Below are 26,961 nucleotides of genomic sequence, written 5' to 3'. Positions count from 1 at the left end.
ATTACTTTTTTTGCAGAATCATACATGAGTCCTTCTTTTTTAATAGAAATATACCTAAAAACTTCACCAGGTAATGCTTTGGCAGTTAAAAAATATTTAGTAAGATCTTCTTTGATCTTCCTCGTTAAAAAATCCAGCTCAATTCTTCAAAACCACGAGAAATTCCCAATGACTGCGACCTCCTTTACATATTTTTGCAATACGTTGCTTTTTTGTATCTATTAGTGTTGATTGTTGACGTATTTTCTGGATCCATCGCCAAGAATTTTGGAAGACGTAGTTCTGCTACGGCAAGAGTTAAGTTGCTGACCTCTTCCGCTACGTCAAAAACTAGAACCAGTATAAGGGAAAAGCTAAATCCCAACGTGATCGCTCGGGCATGCCAAAGATTCCGACGGCGTATGGCCGAAGTTATCAAGAAAGGTGGATCTCACTATAAATAATTGAAGGTCACTAGATGTAGCTTTTTAACAATAAAAAAGTTATAGTTCTACTCCATTTAATTCGCTCATTATAAGCCTTTAAATATTTTCCCATTCTATCTGGACTACCCAGTACACTATAATACCATAGTGGAAATGCAACCAAAAGTATAAAACTGCTTAAAATTTTTGGATGTTTTTGATGGACCGATAACAAAGACAAATAACAGGCTGAACTGAGTGTGGGAGGGATTGGGTTTTAGTCCCGTATTCAGGACTGATAAATTACCTTCATTTTTCATACATCAACTTCTTTGTTTAAATTAATTTTCAAGGCACGTAATATTGTGTGATATTATGGAACATAACTTTAAGCTAATATATGTACATTGTACAAATGTTATGATTTATACACCAATTTATTTCATATTATGCTTTTTCATGAAATCCTTCTTCAAACACGAAGAAACGTGACTTTGTAATTAATTATTATTAATTGCCTTCACATTTATGATGATGCTATAGGGTAACTGAGGGTTACCGCCATATGCAGTCTAAAATTTCTGTGCCCTTAGGATTCAAATTGATTTTAGCAGTATTTTATGTGCAAGATACGGGAACATAACTTCCTTTTTCTAATAAGTTGATTAAACAAGCTTAACAAGTTATTTTAATTATAGTACACATAAAATGTTTTGTTTTACAAAATTTCGAAAATCATATCAGATTGGTGACGCCCACTATTGTTTGAATAAACCGAACTTCAGTATTTTAATACCCGGTGATTTCATCATACCTTTGTTTCTCTTTATATTATTTCTCATTTCAAAGTTTTGGAGAGATAGTTGTTTTATACAAAAAGATTCAAAATTTAATTACAACAAATCTATATTACTATTTTTTTTTTTTTTTCAAATTTCAAATTATGAAAACGATTTAAAAAATAAGTTTTTGTATATTTAAAATTGAATCGACTGAGGCATTTTTATGAACCATACCAATATAAAACTCTAGGGGATATGTTAACTATAAAAATCAAACTAGATATCAGAAGGTAATCCTGTTTTATAAAAATAAAAAGTGTATCATAATTAATATAATCAAAAATGGTTCCGTTTGCTCCATTGGATATTTAAAGGATCATTTTTTTAATAATGAAAGAAATGGGTTGATTGCCGATTGGAATTATTGAATGACTCTTGATCATGATGGTTCAACAATTTTATATAGAACAATGGTTGTATATAGATAATATATTCTATGTTAACCAATAAAATCAATCAAATAATAACGTGTATTAATTTATTTTGTGGACCGATCCGACACTAACCGAGTGAAATTTGTATATATTTATTTCCCATTATGACTGCCCGCAGCTAACTTAATAAAACGTAATGTCAACTCCCAAACTCCCAAACATTCTTCCATTGTCAGGATACCACGATATTTTTTTCTTCTTTTTTTCAACATGCAGCAAAGGCAGTATCTTTTTTCTAAATAATAAATTTTCTAAATTGAACGAAAAATTTAATTTAATACACTTAATTATTTACATGTTATGGGTAAGAAAAACGAAAGGGCACTTGCAAGGTTTAAATAAAAAAAAGGTTAACGAACCGAGAGGTAAAACAAAAAAGATAAACCGACTTTTCAAGAAATCTGATAAGTAAATCAGATCAAGACTCAGAATTTTGAGCCAATTCTGACTTATAATCTGTAATATTTTTTGATATACCTATTTTATAATAAATTGGTACTTAGACAACTATATTTCATAACTTGGATCAATAATCAATTTTTTCAAAACCGGAGTACTTGTTTCCACATAACTATTTATGATTAAGTGAGCATCAAAATAAAATATAAAAGAAAAGTTGAGTTCCAAAGTTGTTGTTTTTTAACTTTCGTGACAATTTACTATTTTTAGTTGAGTATGAGATTTCTAAACTTTGGAGTTGCACCAAAAAAATGAAGGTATTATTGCACTTTTAGTTATAAAAAATGATATTTTTATATTATTACTTACTAGTAAAAGTATAAGGAATAGCTCGGAATTATTGTCAATGAACAGACAAAATTAGTTTTAATAATATAGGCTTTCTTCAGTACTATAGAAGAAAACTTCCTAACAAATCCTCAGTGTTGCTCTCAATACTTTCATGAGCACACTCACACTTAGTTACTGAATACTTAGATGTACTATCCTCAAGAATAAAGTAATAATTTTTGAAGAATGATATTTTCTTTAATTTTGAATGCTATGGAAATTTGTCCAAACTATTTTGTTATCTTCATAATTTCACCCCTTAAAAGATGCAATTCACAATATAGCAGCATTAAAAAAATATATCCCCTGATATTTTGTAAAAACACAAAAAAACTATAAGTAGTAACCCTGAATATGAACATTGAACATTCAAATCTGGGCTCTGAGGGGGCCAGTAGTCCTTGGGCCAAAAGCTCATGTTGTCCTTAAGCCACTCCTGAGCTTTCTTGGAAGCGTGGGCGGGTGCTCCATCTTGTTGAAATCCCAAGGAGAGTTGCCAACTATGGATTTGATCCACGGAAGGACCTTGGACGCCAGAATCTCTACATAATCCTCCGCTGTTAATCTGTAGCCAGTGGGGAACCATACTGGCTTCATGGCCTTCCCGTCTTGATATCATTTAAGATTTTCTTGGCACGCTCAAGCCTGACTTCTCGCTGACGATCAGTTAGCAGAGGGCGTTCAGTACGCCTCAGGGACTTTCCTCCAGCCCTTTTCAATGCCCTTGAAACAGTTGATCTCGACGTTCCCATCTTTCTGGCCATGTCGGCAATGAACCTGTTGGGAGTCCTCTTGAACACTGCCTTTACTTGCTTTGTTGAGACAGTGGGCTTCCTGCCAGCCCTAGGGGAATGCTTGAGATCACTCCCAGCCTCCAAGCGCTTGGAAACGTTGTAAATTGTCTTCAACGAGGCCCCAACCTGTTCCTTAATGTTGTTATGGGGCACTCTCGCTCGGAGGAGGGCTGCAATTTCGATCCTCTTTGTTTCCTGATTGGACATGGATGCCAGGAATGGTCATTTTTTAAAAACTAATATACCTTAATTATTTTATTCATTTTGGTCGGAGTATTTCTATTTTCATCTATAAAACAAATATAATTTATTGAATTATAATTTTAAATTTCAATGCATTAAATGATCAATTATTTTTCTAAAGACCTTATATTTAGGTGTATAAAAAGTAAATTTGTAAGAAAAAAAAATATTAAATAAGTCTTAATTCTCTTTAAAGCTTCAAAGGTTTCCACTTTCCCAAAACTTCCCAAATATAAGAAGTAGTTTGGAACAAAAAAGGTGTGATAAAGCATAGTTTTTATAGCAACTTATGAATCATCACTTATTTAATCAATTGCTAAAGTTAATTGTGGTGAATCAACCAATTTTATCAATTCATTGAACATAAATAAAGTATGATTCATAATTATTTTTTGTATCCAATTAAATATGTTAAATATGTAACCACACCATGAATCAAAAGGTGAACTCATTTCATATGCTGGGTGGCATATATTTATTGTTGCTCTTTTAAAATGAAATTAACTATGTATTTATTAAAATTTCTAGGTTGGTAGCATTGACATTTCTAGAATGGGTGGGTAACATTAAAATTTTTAAGCTGTCAGCATTCAAATGAATTAGAGTTGTAGTAAAGATGTCGATGTGCACACAAGAAAGACAACAGAAGCTAGATGTTCTGTCAAATACATATCAGCAACATTGACTGTGAATAATGCCTGATATCTGCCAATACACCAATTGTAAACGTAGTCAAATGTAAAGATCGTTTTTTACATATCTTTGGAAAATTAAAAAAAAAAAAGTTGGTATCAGTATTATTTAATTTTTGAAGAGAAAAAATAACCTTAGAGTAATCCCAAGAGGATATTCCCATGAAAGATGACACTGATGATTTGTTGGGAGTTATAAATGTAAGTCCTTGTTGGATTCGGAGTAGAATTTAGGAGCGATTTGGCGCAAATCCTCCCTTTTCTTGAGTGGGATTTGTGTATATATTCATAGTTGATGCTCTAATCGAAAACATTTTACAAGTCGTCAGGTAATTCGAAGGAGGGGGAGGGGAGAATCCAAATATCATTTTCCTGTTTGTTATATTATTTCTATGTAACGTTCTTCAATTGATAAAATTATTTTCAAGTCCCCCTAAAAGATACATATAAGGGTTGAGACGAAGCAAAAAAAAATCGCCCTTGCACTAAGTCTCAATACTAGTATATATATTTAATAAGATAGATATAAATCAATAAATTATTTATGAGAAAATTTAATCATTTTTTTATATGTAATAATAGTATTATACATATATCGAATATAATGAGGCCACAGTAAGTGCACTATTCCCTTTAATTATTTATCCAATTTGCTTATAGATCATAATTAAGTTTATTATGTAAATATGTTGTTGCCTGGTATCAGTATTCATTGTCATATACGAATATACGCAAATGTATACCTGGCGGAGACTAAAACTTTACTCACCTTTCTATATTTTATACCTAAATAATTTTTAATATACCTGGCGTTCGAATAGTGTTTCAACACTTATATGACGACGATTTAATAGGTTTTGTAAAGTACCAATCAATTTTTTCTCATTTATAACAGCTAAAGCTGGATTTCTTAGCTAACCAAAAAGTAGAGTAACATTGTTATATCTTAATTATTAATTAAACGGAAGCAAAAGGGTTAGAGATTGTCATATTGGTCTGTGCTGGCCATAGCAACTTTGATTATGTTAAGAGGATGAAGGTAAACACTCAGACACTGTACATACATATTGTAGAGGATAAAGAAATCTTCTATATTATCGTTAACTTTCCAAATATACCCCCTAAACTGTTTATTTGTTTAAATACTAGATTAATTTCGTTATTGTTAGGTTTAACAAATTTATATTTGTAGCTAAATCAGTAATCATTTCTTTACTTTACAAATCAAAAGTTCACCTCTCATTATATAATATTTCCCATGAATAAAATATTTTAATTACCCTTTTTTGTAATTAAAAACCAAAAAGAAAGCTCTTGGTTTTGTGAAAAAAAAGTGTCTGGTTACATAGGGCTTTTTATATTTACAATAGTAATTGCTTTTTTGGCTGCTCTATAAACACGAATATAATTCATTATTTTATAATTACTAACTCTCAGTTACTTTCCCTTTAGTGTAGAATAGTACATTAAAAGAATATTTCACTCCTTGTGAAAAATTAAAATCCCCGAGGAAGCAACAGAGGATAACATTATTACCAACAAAAAAATTTAAAATACATTTAATGAACATTGAAGCAGCAAAGTTTTTCCCTCAGTTTGTTTGTCCGGGTATAACTAATTTTTGTACAACAAGTGTGTTGTTTAAACTTAGCACGCCATACTAAAAAAAAAAGATGTACATGTATTAAATAAATATAATTAATAGTAATGGGACGTTTATTCAGAATGGGGAATTGGAGAATTAGATGGTTTTTTCTGGAATCATGAATATAATGTTTAATTTACGATTCCCATTCTTACTTATTATTAATTATTACTGGCATTTAACCATTTATTACTTTTGTAAGTTACAAAAAAAATAGACCCTTCCAAATTATGGAATTTTATTGATTCTCACTAGAAAATTAAAATTCAAAATATTTAATATTTGAAATGGAACAATAATTTTCATAGATTTGTTCCCAAAAAATAAAGTTTCTCTCAATATTTTTAAAATTTTTCACCAATATATTTTTATTTTTTGCACGAACAACTGTGGATTTTTGATTTTTTTTTCCAAAAAAATTTGCCTTTTGAGAATAATCATATTTTTTTACGAATGATCTTAATTTTTTGAGAATAATCTTCGGAGTTCGGATCACACTTATCAAGCTGGACTTTTGTGTTTGTGGTATTTTTTCCTATCAATTAGCAGTTGAATATTAATAAACAAAATGGGTTCGAATCCATTTTTTTATTTCAAACAACAGAAGTAACATGACTTCAAGCACTGTAAATTGTAAACAAATAGTCCGATTTTTATAATAATTTGATTTGTTTCGTTTGAAGGATGGTACTACGCAAAATAATATATATTTGGTAATAATGGCTCCATCTGTGATAATGCTTTCCTATTGAACAATATAATAAAATAAATCATACTGAAAAATACCACGTTTTAATATGATATTAATATTTCTGGTAGGTAGTGTCAATAACTCTATACATTTAAGTTTGTGAATCCGAAGCATTTTTCAGTGTTGTAGTTTGTTTGTTTTTGTCCACCTGAACAATATTTTTTTATATTATCAAGTTGTTATTCTTATAATTTTATTCTTTGGGAAATAATATTTCACTTTTGAGTTACCAGTGTGAGTATGCTCTGAAAGAAACAAAGAGTAACACTGACGCTTTGTTGGGGTGATATCCTCCATATTGAAAAATGTCATCTACGCCTAATATCTTCGAGCAATGTTATTATGATATTATTAATAGTAATTAATATATAAAAACAAAACCTTTAAAAGATATTCAAGATCAATTATGATATCATGGTGAACAATTTGAGTATTTTGCAACATTATATTTTGAACCAAAAAGATTTATTTCCTTTGTTATACTGAGCAAACATAAATATGATTTTTGCAATGACATTGAATATCATATATTCATATATTTTTTACATAAAAAAAAGGTAGTAATTAAGCTATAATCAATCATTAACCTTCAAATTATGGAAAATACATAGAAATTTATTTACCTGGTGAATAATTTAATTATTTAAAAACTATATTATAAACAGATTTTGTGTAATTCTTTTATTTTATATTACTTCTACTTTTTATATTTCAATATCATCGGATCTCTATAACTCAATAATTAGTCATGATTTTTCATAAAACTTCAATTAGCAAAGACCAAAACAATACATAATCAAGAATTACACCCTAAAATATTTCGACAACAAGCTCCAAAAAATCGACTGAAATAACTTTGTCAATACATTAGAGCATACATTTAAAAATGGTATATGTTGGTTATCTGTAAGACATTAGTGCTTTTATTTATAATTTTCCTTATATTGAAAATTCAAACGTATTAGCGCATATTTATTTAAGCTAATACGTATTTATATTATAATGAAAATATAAATATTTTTTTTTCTGAATTGGAAAACCCCTTCGTAAAAAAATTGCCATTTTTGGAATAAATATACTTTTGTATTTATTTCCTACACACATTCCTTAGGTTCAAACGAATATGAATTATAAAAATTTACTACAAAAAAGATCATAAACCATTTTAAATAACTACTAAGAAATCTGAATATCAATTGATGAATTGAGCGGCAAGTATCACTAGAGTTATAAATTTAATCCAAGGGATTTTATTAAGTGCATTTGTTATGTAATAATTGAAGGTTCACATATAAATATTACATTAATTGAATTAAGAAACACTATTTAAATTGTATGAAGAGTGTTGAACAATTAAATTAGCTCCTATTTTTAAAGGTGATTTTTTTTTTAAGAGTACATATTCCCAAGGTAAAGAATTAATATAAGTATAGGCTTTTTCATTTCTTTTAAATAAATCTTAATAAATCTTGACTTTTGAAAATAAATTGTTCTATTTACTTATTTCATTATGGCTTAAACTATTTGTGCAAAGGTGCACAAACAGAACCATAAAATTACATAAAATAACTGCATGAGATTGAACCTTATAACGCTTCATAACATATCTTATACATAAGATTTTGAATCCTTGACTTTAAAAGTTTCACAATTTTTTGAATAATTTTAAGACTTAAATGAGTAGGACGTCTAAAATTGGTTTGAAATCATAAATGTTTTATTAAATTTCCTCCAAACAGTAAAATTTGATATATAAATGGCTTAATAATAATATATATTTACATTTGAAATCGTTTTAATATATTTGAAAGAAAATTAATCTACATCATTAAATAGTCATTATGTATTTGATGTATATTTTTATATTATTCTATGGTTGAAGTGTGTGAATACTTTTTAATTCACTAAAACGTTTTAGCGTGTTTAGCGTCGCAGGCCACGATTGAAGCATTGGGAAGCATTTCATTTTTTTTTAATCTGCCACTTTCCTAATTCGGAAATATTCTTAAATTTTCTTAACCCCAATGTCATTTTCCGAAATTATTTCAAGTTTTGAGGCAAATAGCTGAAAAGTAAGTTTTTTTGTATGTAAACAAACTATTATTTTAATGTAGTAATAGTTTACCCCAATGGCATTAAGTTTCTCTTGAGAATTGTAAGTTGATGATGATTTTTTAATCTAAATAGTGGATATTGGTTTGAATAGTTTGGGTGTTATCGTAAAAGTTAAAAACTAGTTTCATGACTATTCTGAGTTGTATACAATTGAATTATAAAACCCCTTCAAATGAGTTTTTCTTGGATTTTGTAATTTCTTTTGACGCTTAGTTCCTCATTGTATCTTGTCATATTGATATTCAAGGTATTTAAATTTGAACTTATTTCTCCATTAATTCAATAAAAGATGAATGCTCCACCTTGAAAATGTAAATATCGTATGATATCTTAATTATTATTATTTTTTAATTGTAGTGATGAAATTTTATTGAATTACTTGAGATAACGTACTTTTATTTGAACTAATACGAATTGATATATTCATATACCTATATATTATTCTAATAATAATTGTACAAAAACGTAATATTGTTATTGGGCTATACTTTATCTCCACAGTATAGACAAGTTTGTGAGTTTGGATCCCAACACTTTAAGCATTGATGTAAAAGGAAAGAATAAAAACAGAAAGAAAACAATATGAACATTGTGGTTTCTTATATGGCAAAAAAATCCGTTCAAACTTAATCCTTAATTTATATATATTATTACAAATATGTATTTAAAATATAATTAATAATATTTTAGTCATTCTAACGAGGAAGAAATACAACAAAAATATATCAAATCAAAAAAAAAAACCTATGCATAACTTTTCTGCAAAGAAAAACACTTTCTGAAAACCAAATAAATGTGATATTTTACATGATCATTTTTTGTTGTGGTATATTTTGATTGATTAGATTGATACTCTGTTGCAATGTTTTAACGTGAATACATTTTTACAAAATAATGCTTTTATAAATATTTGCTCACTAAGTGCATCAATTTATTTGAGATACAATATTTTTGATACCCTTATGCATTTTGTAGGGTAAAACTGTTGTTTTGAAATAAACATATACTTTTATCCCTTAAGGATATATATTACTTATCAATAAATATAATATAATATAATTTTGTATGAAGCTTAATCCCTTCATTATTTTCCCGTGGTGTTTATGGGTACTAGGTCTAAAATACCTATTTTGTCTTTATTCTCTAAGTAAACTCATAATTTATAATTTAATTTTTTTAATATCCTCATTTCATTTAACAATTGTTCTTCCACATCTTCGTCAGTCAATTCTCACGATCCAAGTTCAACGCTGCTTCAGAAATCATCTCATGTAAAGCAGTGATTCTCAACCTTTTTTTAGTATTGTATCACTTATATAACATTGATTTTACACAAATACCCCCCTATAGAGCACAAAGTATTTATAGTTTCAGTGACAGGGCGTCCGCAGGATTATATTTTGGAGGGAGTTGGAGACTTAGTTTATGGATTTTTTTTTGAAAAAAAATGTAAAAATTAAAATTCTTTGTGAAAAAAATGTAAAAATTAAAATTCTTTGTGAAAAAAAATGTAAAAATTAAAATTCTTTGTGAAAAAAACTCTTAATAATTTTTTTTTGAAAAATTACAAAATGTTAAATTTTCTGAATGAAATTTCAAAAATCTATTGCTATTTTCATAAATTATCTGTTATTCAAAAAAAAAAAAAAAAAAAATTCCTTAATCTATATCTTGTTTTCTGAAGAAAAAAAAACCAAAAGCTAAACCTGTTTAAAAATTAAATTTTTTTTTGTCGAAAAATTCTAAAAATCTATAGATGTTCACATAAGATTAAACTAAATTTTTTGTTAAAAAAATTCAAATATTAAATTTTCTAGTAAAGACAAGACCCCTGAGTTTTGAGAATCACTGGTGTAGAGGATTGACGGATTACAATAATTAAATTTTCTATTTTTCTACAATTCGAGTATAGGATCAATGTCCCTTTTGTGGCAGTCTAAGTCTAATATTTCAAAGAATTATTTAATTTAAAATTAAATTATAATATTTTAACAGTAATAAACATAAATTATGTATATATTGTTAATACCCAAATATATTGTTGTTATTATTAATTAGCGTAATTTTGAGTCAATATCAACTGTGTATCAAGAAATACAATTTGATTAATATTTGGGGTAATATTTCACTCAAGTTCATTTACCACGTCAAAAAAGGATGTTCCCTAACGGAGGGTTAAGGGTCTGCATTGAGTAATTCTAGCCTATATGTCAATGATATATATGGAATTGTGTTTTTCTATTGTTTTCCTCTTACGGTTCCTTGCAAATTATCTAATAAAACGCTATGGTAGCTAAGCTATCCTTCTCCCAATTTTTTTTTAAATTGTCATCATTACCGACAAATCATATTATATACATCTTTCATCATAATACACAAATTCTATCAACAAGTTATGTTTTACATTGATAACATATCCGTTTCAATGTTAAGTTGGCTAAAACACAACAAAAAAGTACTTGCTTGATAAATATTAAGGAAATAGAAGAAAGTTAGAAAGACAAAAAGTATATTTTCACAATATATATTTTATTGGTTATTATATGTCATTAGAACTAATGGCAATTAATCAATTTTTTTTTATTAAAAATTTTTGTTATTATATTCAATAACAAGAATTACGCTTTATATTATTTCAACTACAATCGTCGAGGAAAATATATGTTTGCAAAAACAAATAATGAACTGATTTATTGCTTTTTTATACATATAGTACACAATAAATATATTTTACCCAGGGAATATTTTTTTATTTCATATATAATAGTGTTTTCAGTATAAATATTGATTCAAGTGTCAATAAATTTTTTTATAGATTCAAATCCCAATGATTTTTTTTGCAAACAACATACATATAAGGTTAAACCTCTGTTACTTAACAGATATGTGTACCCTCATACACATAATCGGGGTTAAAAACGGGCACATATGTGTTCATGAACATTTTTTTTTTCGAATGCTCCTTTAATTGGTTAGATGGAGTTGTTGCACTGATTAAGTATATGTAAACATTATAGTATTACATTTACTCCATATCAATGTCAATAGAAATACAAGGCTACACTATCATGTAATCGGCCTTGCTAGAATTTTCAATCTGATGTATTGTACCGACTGCTGGGCAAGACATGCGGATTTTGACAAAACACGCAACCACTTATAGTCTATGAAATCATTATTGCTAGAATTTTCAATTTAATGTATAATAATACTTCCTACTGTGAAACAAAAAACAGATTTAGGAAAAACACGCAACCATTCATTTACTATGACGTCAACATTAAATACGTGTTGGAACTTAAACATCAGTTCTACACACATTATAGTATAACCTTTCATTTCTATGAACCTTGTCCCATCTGACCTAGGAATCTTTTGTGAAATCCATATATATTTCTTTCTCTAGGAATCGCCTAGGCGCGAACGCAAATTGAATTAAAGAGAATAACTTCTCTTGAGTACGTTGTCGATGAGCTAGGGCGATTCCATCATTTTTAATAATCTGTAACTGAAATTTGTTCTCATCTCATTTTGAAGGTTTGTGTGAATTGAAAATGAGGTGAATAAAAATAATAACAACACCATTAATGTGAGAATCCCGGGACATTTCAGCCCATGTGTTATTTTTTTGTCAACATATCAAATACAACAATTTTAATTACTTCTTTTTATGTGTTGTCATCATTTAGTTTTCAAACTTGGTCACAATCGATTATGGTATAGATCATATATAAATTTTATTAAGTTAAAATATAGTTACAAATTTCTAAATTATTGCTGTAATTTCGGGTTAGCTAAACACCTTTGAGAAATATTCACATTAGGATTTGAAGGAAAGTAACTGAGATATGCGAAGGATCAACCCTGAATATTCAAACGTGTACATATACCTCTTAAATTATGTAAATATCCACATTGATTTGTATTGTGGATAAAAAAGACTATTGTTGTTTTCCCTGAAATAGGAGAACTAATTTTTACTTAACTTTATGTTTAATTGTATTCTAACCAAATATGAAGCCAAGTACAATTAAATATACTTAGGTCTAGTACAAGTAATTAATTGAAATTTGAAAAACAAATACTTGCTTTAGTAAATTGAGGTATTTAAGCAACTTTATTTATTATTTTTAACACAAGTGTAAATACAATGAAGAATATATTCATTTACTGTTTCGTTTCAATCCCATTTTATGTGTTATTCTACTTTGTAAGCAAGATTAATACTGAAAATAAGGTGTAGAAATCTTTTCAAGAAGTCTGTTTATCGTCCGAAATGAAACAGACAGATGTTATCATCTTCTTCTAAAAATTTTTATCTTTTTATATATTGTCAGTTTGAAGCTGCTATTCATCTTTCAACAAATCAGTAGCAATTGTAAATTTTGTAACTGATGTATTTAGGTAATTTGTTTGGAGTCAAACAATCCTTATATAAACATTGATTACTTTCATGTACTTATTAATATTGATAAAAATATTAGTTTTATTTAAAAAAGAACATTTTTATACGAAAAAATGAAATCTTTTTTTATAGTATTCTGTATTTGAAGTACTTAACAATTGATATCTACTACTTTTTAAACAAAATATCAGCACTCGTGTTTCATAAATACTGAAGTATAACCTATAGGACGTACGATCGTCTAAGTAATATCAGCAATGTACTTGGCTATATCCCTGATTCCTATATATAATATATACTTACGGCACCAGCTTTTCCGAGCTCCAAAATGATCTTTTTTTCTTAATTCTTAAAACAGATGTAGAAAGCGTTCGACTAAGAGACTTTTGTTTGACCAATTTATTTAGGTTATTTGTGAGCGTACCTGCTGCAAAATTTGAGCCAGAGACAAGAGCCGGGTTGATGGGGGACAAGAGAGAGCTTTGAAGCTCTTTCTCATACACTTCCTCAGACTGGCTTTTATTACTGTCTGCAACTGAGGGAAGGATCTTTGGATCTGAGTTAATGCGGACAAGGATATGACTATTTTTGAAGGGATAGTACTCCGGTTTTTGAGGTCCAAAGGTTTTGGAGGACATTTTGTGGAGATTCTTGTTGTTTGTGATTTTATTTTTGTACATAAATCACTATAGTTTAGATAGATATAAAAGTTTTTTTTATTTTATCCTTTTCTGCTGTTGTTGTATTATTATATATTATTAAAAGGACATTTTTATTTGCAAAATATATTCTGTTTACGTACATAAAGCATTTGTATTCTGAGATCAAGACATTAACATAATGGAAGAGTTGTTAAATAATTCATGTTTAAGCCTTTGTTTCATCTTTTTATTGATTTATACAACATAAGTAAAAATACATAAATAGTTTATTGTAACATATCTACAAAAGAACTGCGGATAAATGCGGTTGAGCTCTGTTTTATATTTGTAAAGGATATACTTTTTTATACAAATATATATTCTTACATATGGTCTGATGAAAAAGAAACTACTACTCCGAATACAATTCTCATTTGATTCTCACATTCATTATTAATGATGTTGGTACAACTGTTCACAAAGTTTGCATTGTTAATTTGTTTTCAAACATTATTGCTTTTTAGTTTGCAATAGCATTTTCTACTTTTTTAAAAAATGTAGAAAAAAAAATCAATTTTGCAGAAAATTGTTAAAAAATTTTTAATATATTGTTTATTTTTCAAAATTTAGTATTCGTGTAAAAAAAAAAAATCTACTAAATTCCAGAGCTTTTTATGCCTTCCAAGAATTGTAGTATTTTAAAATGCTTGGTTAAACTAACATGCTAAAAATAAAGTTGTCAAATTTATTATTTTGTTCAGGATTTTCAAAGGTAACAGAGAACTCCCATGAAAATCAAGGCTTTAGATTTTGCTTTACGAAATTATAAAGCCTTGATAACAAACAGAAAAACAAATAATGATGTTATACATCCTCAGAAGCTGAGGGCAATTTTTATTGGTGTAGCAGCAATATATGAATACCTTTCCATAAAACTACCGTATTTGGGGATTATATCGTGGACTTTAGTTAAAAAATAATTTAAGTACTTTTTGCTCTTTTGGCGTGCTCTGCGATTTTCTATTGTTGAAAAAAAAACAATTTGGAGGAACATTCTTATAAAATGTTTAAAATATTGTTTATTTTTCTGATATAGTTATTATTTATAAAATGCTTAATGTAGCGTAAAAATTGTGTGCTGATATATTTAGAAAAGTTGGTTGGCCAATTGAATTTGAAAATAAAGTTTTATTTTTTGAAAAAATAATTTTTATTAGTAAATGACATTTTAATGATTATATAATCTATGGAAAAGTTTAAATTTTTTTTCAGTTATCAGATTCTTTCGAAATGAGAAAGTAATAATTTATTTTCTATCATACATAGTAGTATAAACTACGAATGAGAAACATTAATTTTTATTTAATTCAATGTTATAAATCTCTTAATGTGTAAATTATCTTTTTTGTTGAGGTTTCCATAAATTCTTATTTTCGAAATAAAACGGAAAAAGAGTGAACGATTTTTTCAATCCATTACTCAAAAGAGAATAAAAAGAGACTCGTAAACCTATATTATCACTACTTTTTGTACTAAAATCAACAATCCTACAAATAATTACTTTTACGAAATAAATAACACCTTATTCTTTAATTATAACATAGATATGAAAGGCACTGTTTTTTTAAAACTCATTAATTTACTTTAATTTTATTTTGAAGTATGTTGACCATTTGTAAAAGGGTGCAACAGGTTATTTCATAATTGCAAATATAAATTATGAAGATAATTTTTCCTATCATATCTTTGATTATACCTGTGTAGAGACAATCATTTAAAAAAATTAATGGTAATACACAATTACTTTTTTAATATTTTTTGGGAAAATATATTTAAAGCAATTTTTTTTTTATTGTATGCCAATTCTTTTGTATAAATATGACTACGTACTTAAATCGATATTTATATTAGTATATAAATATCAATAACGGAAAATTTACTTTCCAATGTCAAAATGGGACATTGAAAACTATAGGAACAGGGTAGGTCATAAAAGGTAGACTCTTAGTTTTCTCATTAACAACCGAACATTTAGTGGCTATTTTTTTTTTTAATTATTGTTCAGACATCCATTTTGCATAAGCAATCTATAATAAACATTTTACATCTAGTCAACACCAATGCAGCGCATCTCAGATTTCCTAGATACTGAAGTTAGGGTGGTGAGGATTACAGACGTTTTTAATTGGGGGTTTCAAGGTGCCAACATGAAGAATAATGGATGAGACCTCTCCCGGAATGTAGAAAGTGTAATACACAAACTAAAGAGGGATCCAGAATTCCTTTCCAGCTTGGACAAGAAGATCAAGAAGGACTTCACCAAATCGATAAACCTCACCAACAACATTTCAATGGGTGCTGGGACCATCAGGAGGGCTGTAAAGAGTGACTTGGGATTATCCTCATACATGAAAATCCTACGCCACCCTTTAACACAGGTCATGAAAGCCAGGAGGCTCAAGAGGCAAAAAGATATTGTCCCTTCTCGCAAAATTTGAAGCCGCTTGACTTTGCAGGGAACTTTGGAAAGAGAGACCATCAAAACTCAACAACCAAATGTACACTACCTTAATTACACAATAGTAACAGGCTTGGACAACTTGTAAGAGGAGTTGATCATCAACTCCTGCAAGGCGCGACTTGTAAAGTTAGTGTTTGATGCTGAAGGTGGTCATATTGAGTGGCCATGTTTGCAATGCCCTTGTTTACATGCTTTGTTCAACTAATTTTCTTAAATTTTTTTTTTAAATGAAAAAAAATATGGAAGTATTTCTACAGCTACCTCTCAAGTCCACGTTTTCCTCCTCAACCCAGGATACAACTATAATTAATTTTGTATATAGCAATAAATAAATTGATCGTAAACAATCTAAAGGCCTTAATTTATGGATGAATGGTTCATGACATCATGTGAAATTAAAAAAATTGTTTAACCCGGGGACAATAACGTAATATAAAGTTAAACTTGTTGCAACTATTATTATTGTTGTACTACTCATAAATATGGATAGGGGAAAACATGGGTTCATAGAAGGAACCGGGAAAAAGTTGGTTTATATATTGTGACTGGAAAAATTGTTGTACAATTTGAGAACGATTATAGGGCGGTTTTTAAGCTTTATGCATATTCATAGCATATAAACTGTTACTTTCTGTAGCCAACAAAATAATTTCGAGACAGTTTTAATCTGCATCACTCATAAATTGATGGATAGCTATTTGTTATTGATTTGGTAAGAGAAGGGTATATTTGATCGAGTGTGTGATCAAATAAAATATGTCTTGCAAACATTGAGGCTTACATATTTAAATAAGTTATTAAGAAATAACTTATTTTTCACTCCAAAAAATTGATATCCTGACTTAAATAAACAAAGACAGCAAATACACTTTACTACTCTGAAGCACTGATGCCATGTTATGTATAAGCATTTATATTCAAAATATTTGCAGCCACACAAGGAATAAATTTGCTTAATCATAGCCGTTTAAAATGGCGATGTAACTAGTTGCAATGTTATTAGAGAAGGGAAAATAAGTGTATTTGGCAATGTTTGATTCTTCCACTCCCAATCCTATTTTCAAAAAGTACTATTTTGGAATAAACGAAGCTCCAGTCTTGGTTAAATAATATCCCAAAACAAATAACTATTTGGTGTTTTACTCAAAAAAAATTCTTAGCATAACACTTTGTTCATGCCGAATTTTTCCCCCCTATTGGTTGTAAATTGAACTATGACAACAAATAAGTTTTAAAAAAAAACTGGTTGCACTAACATCACTTTCTTTTTATATCAGTTGACCTGTAAAAGTAGTTGTGACGCGAGTGTGCTTTCATTCTATATGCAAGATTCTAAAATTATCTTGGAAATACACTTAGTTTCTATAATGCGTTGGAGTAGTTAGGAATTTTTATCTCCTATCGATAATAAATAAGGTCATAAAAAAGGTTGACAAAATATTTATAAAATCTTACAAATTGATATTCTGCTCCTAAGTTCCATTAGTGTGACTTATGAAAATCCATTCATTGCTATAATTTCTGATTTACAAAAAAAAAAGGCATTTTTCAATTTTTTTCCATAATTTGAAATTTTGCAAAGTTCTTGCAATATAAATCTCCGCAGATAATGATAATAAAAAGCTAGAATTAGATCCATCCGGTTTGATGCCATCCCAGAATTCTAAATTAGTCAAATTGGGCTTTTTAAACTTCATTATGCCGGAAAAACAAACATTTTTAAGACCTTAGCCAAATTGCTAATTAAAATTCATACTTTTTCCATTAATCATACAATATTATAAAGTAAAATATGTTGGAAACTTAATTTTGCATTTTTTTCTATGATACATTGTCCTTCTTTAACCTTTTCATGTAAATTTATTCAAAGAAAAACTAAACAGAACTAAAAATCATCAGTTATTAAAATACCAAAGTTTGTTTTGTTCAGTGGATGTACATTGAATGACGTCACCTATCTTTAAAACGATGTCAAATAAAACTTTTCAAAAATATAAAATTTGCTTTTTTATCTTTTGAAAAAATGATGTTATTTTGTAAACCCTTTAATATAATTCAATCTTATTAGAATAAGGTCGCCACCAAGAAAACTATTGAAAAAACACAGCAAATTCATTAAGTAAATCTCTTTTTTATAAGAAACGTCATTGGGTGTATTTGTTTTGATAATATAAAACACAAAGGTACAAAATGTAATCATTTAATTTTTTTTTCTATTGATCTTTTATTTAAAATTTTATATTTAGATTTTTCAATAACTATCTATCGTTATCTTCCTGTATTTAATGTCCAAATGATGGTATCCTTTATATCGTTGCTGACTAACATTGTTATAATAACCCCCCAGAATGGATAAGTTGATATTTATATTCATTTTTTATCTACAAAAATATGAAGTATTTAATTACATCTCTTAATATAATTTAGTTAGTATAACCTTATGCTCACAAAATGTAATAAGTTGAACTATATAAAAGAAACATTTAAAGAAGAATATGAGGCATTAGGACAAATAAAATTACAACAAATATAATAATAAACAAAAACATAAAAAGTAAATTATATTTTTATTCATTTACATGTTACTTTCTTGTAAGTCAAAAAGTATATTTTTAAAATGAGGTAGTAATATGTATAAACAATTTATATTTGATTATGCTAAGTACCATTCTAAATACGTCTGTAGCCCAGTATACCAGTATAGTTCCCCTTTAAAAAACAAATTTATTAGTTGTGAATCATTTGTTGATTAGGAATTAGTTATTGGTAATTACGCAATGGTTTTATAAATGTTGGGTCTTCACTAATAAATCCGGTTTATATTACAATATTTGAACAAATTTTACAAATTTAGAAAACTTAAAACTATTACCATGTAATGGTAAAATTTTTAGTTAGTTAGTATTCTTTTTTGTGGAGTTATTAGAGATATCCAATCCGTTACCCGTAGGCTGCATTGCAGCCCGCTAAATGTTTAAGTGCAGCTAACTATTCATGCTCACTTCAAGTAGTATTTTTTAACACAATGGTCACAATATCATCAAAACCCGTGCAACGCACATTTTACTTACAAAAATAGAACAATAGTTCCAAAATGACGAAATTGTTGAAAGAGTACCGCTCAGGGAATATATAATATGAAAACAGATGTTTCTTTGTGAGGAGTTCTTTTCTAAAATATAAATTATGTAGCAGAGCAAACATTTTAATCAAAAATAAATAAACTGGCCCAAAAATATCATGCTGCGGGTGCCCTTGAACGGAGTTGCCAGATTGCCCTATTTTGAAGCAGTTTCGCCATTGGAAAACTAAATTTGGCTTAAATTTGAAATAAATAGTTTTTAAAATTTTATAGTTTTGTTTTATTAAGACATTTTTCATTATATTTATATCAATAGGTTTTGTAGCCCATTAAATTATTTCATGTGACTATGCAGCCCATTATATTGAAAGTTTGGGCATCCATTGCTTAAAGCTTTTTTCAAATTATGAAAATGAATTGAAAAATCGTCTTATGAATTATAGAAATTGAAGAAATTAACTGACTTTCAAGATTCGCACCAATAAAAACTTAAGGTTTAATTTGGAACTAATTTAATTTTATAAAATAATATGTCAAACAATTTCTGGGCATATTTAGGCCCTACTACAAACATACGTTTTTCAATACTCCAATATATGAGAAAATTTTAGAATCTTGTGTCTTGAATGAAACTACCCCCACCCGGCTACTACATCTACAAACCTTCTTGCAAGGCATAATAAAAAAAGTCATGTTTTGTGTTCTATCAGTCCCACAAATTTTTGATAAAAATATCGATATATCATTAAGCCAAATAGGATATATCAGGTGGTCCATTGAAATACAAACACTTATTAATTCGATAATTAATGACGGCAGAGTTGTTTTAGGTAAATTTATGTTTCGATATATTAAAGTATAAACAATTAGTTACAAGAAAAAACCTGAGCTCTCTATTTTGGCTATAAGTCGAGAAAATAACACTTGACCCTGATCGACGAATTTCCATACGCGTACTGCAAGCAGTTGGATATATGTAGGACCACCGTCTACGCCGTCAGTAATTCCTAAACGTTGAAAAGGAAGAAGGGCTCTGTCAAAACAGCTATATTGGAGCCGGAGGAGTTAAAGAAAATTGCACAAGACAGTCCCCTCAAGTCAATGAAGGCTCATTCAAGAGATCTTAGTGTTTCACACCAGACTCTAGAGAGAGCTATCATAAATTTGGATGGAAAGATCCTTGTGAGTTTGGAAAGGCAACCTTCGACACCAGTAATGAAAGAAACCAATCTCCTTTATTGCAAAGCAAAAGCGCTTTTTTACACTTCTGGACTCCCTCCAAGCCTGATGCCAACCCTCTTAACGATACTTTTGCTTTGCATGTCGAGAGAAGGCCTCCTGTGTCCGTCACACAAACTATAAGTCTCTCAAACCCACTCTCAGTCAGCGCTGGGACATCACTAAGGATCAATTTTATCTTCTTAAGGCCCAATTCAAGAGACTGGATGGGACCATACTGGACTAGACCACGATCTTTGGTCCTAAATATGGACCTACATAACTCTAGTCATATTTTTGCACCCTATATTCGTATAAAAAATTGCATCGTTTAGTCCGGATCTGTTCAGTCTGGATTTTGTTATAGTTGCTAGGGTTTTTATAGTAAGACCATTTTGCAAAAAAATTCACAATTTATTAAAAAATCTAATCCGGTACAACCTAAAAGTCAATTATCCAGACTTTCACAAGTATTTCTGTATATTAGTTTTTATACAATAAAACTACACAAAAATTCTAGTTGATATCTTTCAGTGACTTATTTCCTATACAAAGTCTTAAGATGTAATAGTCAAATTGATTTTCCTTCATCTATATTTTATGAATTTACGTATCGATAAAGAACTTTTAACCTATTGATTTTGTAACTTTTATATATAATATATTTTGTATTTTACAGATGTCATGATATACAAAAGTTAGATAACATAATCTAAATATATATTTTTTTTTAATATTGAGACGAAAGTAGAAATACTAAGAAAATTAGAATCTAAAAACCATGGACAAATATATGAGAAAATTATATTTTAAATAAAAGGAATATATTTTTATAGTGTTATTTTTCACTGCTTTAAGCCATTGGAAAACAATATTTAGAAATAGAGTTTTCTTTTATTAACCTATTAAAAGCTTTCTTTTGATTTCTTCAAAAAAACTTCTCTTTTTTTACGTAAAAATATAAAATTATATTATATTATATTATATTGAAATTTATTTTAGTGGCCAAAGAAATATTTAATATATGAATTCATGATTTACCTTATTTTTACATATTTTTTTGAAAGTGTAAAATATTTCATAGAAATTTAAAACAAAAATCAGAATTTAATGCTTTACTATAAGAATAATAAACTGAAACTCATGTTGATAAGTTGATATTCTATAATTAAAAAAATTATTCTTAATGTCTTATATTAATACAAGTATTTGAAGCATTATCGTGCAGTTGTTTATTTTGTAATTAAATAAATTTTATTTAGATGGTGTCTTTTTTACCGAGTTCATTATCATCCTTTTAAAAATAATTTTCAGTATCGCAGGGTTAATGAATGTATAAGAAAATGGAATATTTTTATATTATGTGGTTGGATAAATTTGACTAAGTGCTCAGTAGTTGTCCAGGACCACTACGTGTTTACATCACCGAGTGTCACATTTGAGAGAATACGTATGCAAATCCAAAAATGAGGGAGTTTGATGCTCCGAAATGTGTATTTTGCTTATTTTATTCAAATAGCTTTGCACTCAGATAATTAAAGGAAAAATTAATTATAATCAGATATATTTACCTTCAGTTATTTTAAATTCTATATATGACAACTATAAAGTAGCACGTATTTTATCTTTAGGGTAGTATTAAGACTTATTTGATTAAGTGTTTTTGTATGAAAGCAAATGTATTCAATTAGATCTTCCATAATATTGACTTTTATAAATAATACTCATTAGTTGAATAAAAATAAAAAGTAATTGGCTGGTTTTTCTATCAATTAACCTTCTCAGAAAAGTAGGGGTTGAAAAAATCAACCAAAATTTGGCATATTTATTGTTTATTTTGATATTTTTGTAGGTGGTACAAAATACTATAAGTTTCAAAACCAATGCTGTAATGTTATATTATCTCATAATTGGTCTTTATATACAGTAGTAGTTATTTTTAAATATATATATATTAATAAAGCAAAGTTAGTCTGTTTAGGCCTCATTTCTGTGTACGTGCTTAATATTTTATACCTGTTTGACTTTTTGATTTAAGAAATATTAATTTAGTAACAGGGGTGTTTAGTTAAAGCCTATAAGGTCATTTAAAAAAAATAAAAAGGAGACTAAATAGTGGGTTGTCAGACAGTATTGATTGGGTCCACCCCAGTTTTCAGACGGATCCTATCTATCCTTGGGACCTCTCCTTCCAAAAGTTAGTAGTAGAACAGATTAAAACAAATTTTTAAGTTGAGTCATGTCATAAAAGACCGAAACTTATAAGTTTTTGTACTGAACTGAACTGGGCCAATACTGAAATGGATATAACTGCAGTTCTAAGTCTTAAATAGGGACGGACACTGCATTAGGAGTATATATCTATTTTAATACAATAATTTTCGTGTGTCATTTTGCCTACTTGTAAATAGCAGTAACATTTACAAAAATATTTCTGATATTAAAATATTGTAAATTTTTCGAAATACTGACCGAGTGAGTATTCTTTTATTATTTTTTGCTTTTAAGACATAAAAACTAACGCTTTTATCCTCTTAGTCACAAAAGATCTGTAGAAAAGTGTCTCAATTATCGACTCACGCTTTTTTTTTCATTTAATTTAACATAACATCAACATAAAAAATCATCTTGAAGAAAGATTCAGAAAAGGAGATATTGGATGAATTAAGATACTCAGGAATTTTAGATATAGTTTATAACTTTTTTTGATTTAAGACATTTAAATTGTCCTGCAGGGCTTTACAATAACATTTGAAAAATAGTTTTGTCGGTCAGGTTATTGCAGCTTATATTCTGTATGAACAGACAAGTGGTACCATTTCATACAAACTCAGTTCGTTTTGACATATGACACATTTATATTATCGTTGAATCATTGGATTCTTTATTTTAACAAATTTAATTCACCAACAGTTTAAAAACAGGTGTTACAATAAAATTAACGAAATATAGTTCAAACATTGATAATTGAAACAAAAACTTTTTCATTGATTATAACACCTTTTGAAGCCCTATTTACATTACACTTTTCAAAGCTTAGGACAGGTAAAACATTTTCATAATGTGTTCTATTTGCAAAGGCTTAGAAATACAATTAATTTAAAGTCTAGCCGTGATATAGTCATTCAAATCAAATTTATTGATTCTTTATTTGTTTTTATTTGGCCGCTTCAAGTTCAATTTGGGTCATCTCCAATGGTTTAAAAATAATATTTTGTTAATATAAATTGACAAATATTCGTGGACATCAACACTCAATTTTGAGAAAACTCATTCTAGCTTGTTTTTGTGTTGACGGCCTGCATACATTATTGAACTTATGTAAGTAACAACATTTTATGAAGATAAATGTTGATATTTACTCTAATGCGATGAATATTTGTCATAAATTAAAAATATGTAACAAATGTATTAATATTTTTATACGACATTTTTGCATGTTCATAATGAAAGTATTTAAATAACATAGATTATTTTGCAATACAATAAGAAGAAAAAAAGATGAAATCACTACTTACAACTTTATTTCATATTTTTTGAATTTTTTTTATTACAGTACGTAGAAAGTTATATGCATAATGATATAATCTATTTTTTTTTCTTTTGAAATAAGTTTCTCGTTAACACAAAGGCAATATAGGATTGTTTTGCTCGAAAATAAGTATGTATTGTATTCTTTACCTAATTATCTTATATTCCATTTATGAACAAAATATATTAATCATTAATAGGCGCTGCAATTTTCACTTATATTTTGCAAAAATAATATACCACTAATAAATAATGATATATTCCACAAATTAAAAAGCCCAAATAACGATCTTAAATAATTACTAACTCAGCTTGAAAATTTCAAATTTCTGGATGTCTCAAAAGTTTTCACATAAAGCCAAAAATATACTTAAATATATATTACATAATAAAAATATTAAGGCGTTCATAAAAATGAAGTAAATATAATTTTTTTTGTTATAATGCAAATTATTATTTAATTAAAATATATTATCATTAATGATTGTACAGAAATCAATCATAAAGTAGAATTGAATAGAAATGGCTTGAGCATTACTGAAATAAACGGCGGTAATCGTTGCCTGAGTAATCTTTTTGTCTATATAAATGGAAAAATGCACTTTTTAAAGAAGATTGAATAGAGAGAGAAAGCCTAAGACTAAAGTGTACGGCTAAAGGAATATTAAAAGCCTTGGAAAAAAGATTTTTACTTTTCTTTGTGTTGGTTAAAACACAGAATTGTAACCCACTCCCTTTCTCTGAAGATTATATCTGAATAATCATAAGACAAAAGGACTTGTTACTTTTCTAAAATATAATAGAAACAATGATAATTTTTTTATTCGAATGTGATGTAATAAAGATAATTTTTAATCACATGACCAGAAAAATGTCAATTTAATAGCAAAATATTAATGTTTTATGGTTCTAAGAAAATTACATGTGGACAATTGCTATTAAAAAAAATTGGCCTGGATTTTGCAACCCCAAATATTTGAAATTAACCCTATGTCCATGTTTTTAATCTTCTTTGTGTTTTTCCGTAGCTTTAATCAACACATGGTCTTGGAGTTCATTTTGAAGTATTTAAAAGGGGCCTAAATGCTTTGTGAAGCAGTGGCAACAGTTTTTAACTTCCTTTTTGGTATTTCAAATGTATAAAACAAGTTTTGGGACGAGGTATTGTAATTTTGTTTGTTAATGACGATAAATATTCCCAATAACAATTTTCCACACTGACAATTTTCTCTTGGGCATTTTTTTGCAATAAAAATTATCCACTAACATTTTTTGCAAGGGTAATTTTATGTGCACACTGTTATATATATTTCCCTTAATGAATAATAAATTTGTGTTGTATTAACTAAATTTAAGTTGTTGTTGTTTTTTTGCAAGTTTAAAATCAAAAGAACCCAACCTTCTCATAATTATATTTTATATGTCAATAAAATAATAATTTAATTTAATTGATTTTTGATCTTTAATTTTTTTTTTAAATGTATAAAATGCTTGTAATATTAGTCAAGTAAAGATATATACGTGCTCAAAAAAATATAAATTCAAAATTGGATATACGTGTTTAAAAAAAAATTGTGTCTGTGAGTCAGAATAGAATTAACGAACATAATAATAATAGTTGAACAGCAGATTAAAGGATTAAAATGATACTTTTTTGTATGATATTTCCGTATGTCATTTCTTCATAACCTTAGTTGTCAATAGTTTGATGATTTTTAATGGTTATTTCTATTTTGAAATAAATTTCACTGTCTATCTATCACCTATCGTGTAAAAGTACAAACTGATTACAGCACATATGGAAACGTACATTACTCTTTTCCTTCTTTTTATTTTCCTTTCTCCTTGCCAAGGAGGGATTCTTAGGAATGGATAGAAGAACATTGAAATGAGGAAAAAAGAACGAGAGGAATGTGAGCGTTCGCTCCTTTTTTGATAGAGATATTATCCCTTCTCACATTGTAAATGTAAGTATAGTTACATAAAATATGACGTGCAATATTTTTTCCAGTCAGTAATCCTTAAAAATATTTTTATTTATTTTTCAAAGCTGTTATCATTATTCTTTAATTATTGCAGCAGTGACATCTAAATATAAAATAATTACGTTTGCTAATTAATATCAAAGAGTAACACTCTATATTTATTGGGGAACAATTAGTATAGATTCAAAAAATATGACGTGTCGGTATGTTAAAAAAAAGAAACGGAAAATTAACGTGTCACTCTTCCAATTTGAAGAATGTTTAGAAAGAGCGCAACTCAGCTAGTATGACGTTTAATTAAATTAATTGCATGCAGCTATGAGATAAAATAAATACACACAAACCTCACTCTGAAACCTAAACAAAACCTTACAATTATAACCCTGTAACAAATCATCAGTTTTACTCCTTAAACTATAACGTTCTAGCAATAACTTTATACCTATATATTATATTTCCCAGAATAAAAGAATAATAAAAACAGCATTGGAAAAACAAAACCCTTCAGGGGGCATCTAGAAAAAGTTTTTTAAACCTAAAGTTAATAGTGTAAGTTACTGTATATATTTTTGCTAGTTATGGAGCTGTATTTGTGTTCATTTACTTCATCCTTGCAGCTAATATAATAAAGTGTCATGACAGCTAAGCTGATCTTTTTCAAATTATCTGGATTACTACGTCGTTTTTTAGATTTTTTTTTTTCAAATACTTGGTTTTCTACTTCTCTAAAGATATAAGTAAAAATGTCTAAAAAACAACCTTGAACTTGTATGGAATTTGTTCTAGTGGGCAATCTGAATCGTGTTTTATAATTTAGAGCAGGTAAGTACTAAGTATAATCAGGAGTTTGTGTCCACATGAATACGGAG

The 26,961-nt window shown here is 28.1% G+C and overlaps 1 protein-coding gene across 12 annotated transcripts in view; it reads right to left on the bottom strand.

Annotated features, from left to right (window-relative positions):
- The window catches only part of LOC121114281 (3',5'-cyclic-AMP phosphodiesterase 4C), a 404,803-nt gene that overhangs the window by 75,336 nt on the left and 302,506 nt on the right, over positions 1 to 26,961 (bottom strand). Inside the window, exons 1-2 of one of the 12 annotated variants that reach the window (XM_071886964.1) lie at positions 25,758 to 26,077; positions 13,418 to 13,800 (exon numbers count right to left, since the gene is read on the bottom strand). The exons of 10 other annotated variants lie outside the window; for them this stretch is intronic. In XM_071886964.1, the coding sequence (XP_071743065.1) occupies positions 13,418 to 13,794 (377 nt within the window). In that variant the 5' untranslated portion in view covers positions 13,795 to 13,800; positions 25,758 to 26,077. Of the gene's footprint in view, positions 1 to 13,417; positions 22,252 to 25,757; positions 26,078 to 26,961 lie in introns of those variants that run through there. One more of the 12 variants, XM_040708201.2, reaches the window with a different exon arrangement.

The sequence above is a fragment of the Lepeophtheirus salmonis genome, chromosome 3, assembly GCF_016086655.4.
Source record: "Lepeophtheirus salmonis chromosome 3, UVic_Lsal_1.4, whole genome shotgun sequence".
Taxonomy (NCBI): domain Eukaryota; kingdom Metazoa; phylum Arthropoda; class Copepoda; order Siphonostomatoida; family Caligidae; genus Lepeophtheirus; species Lepeophtheirus salmonis.
Note: the sequence above shows the minus strand (reverse complement) of the source record. Positions and strands in the feature narration are given on the sequence as shown.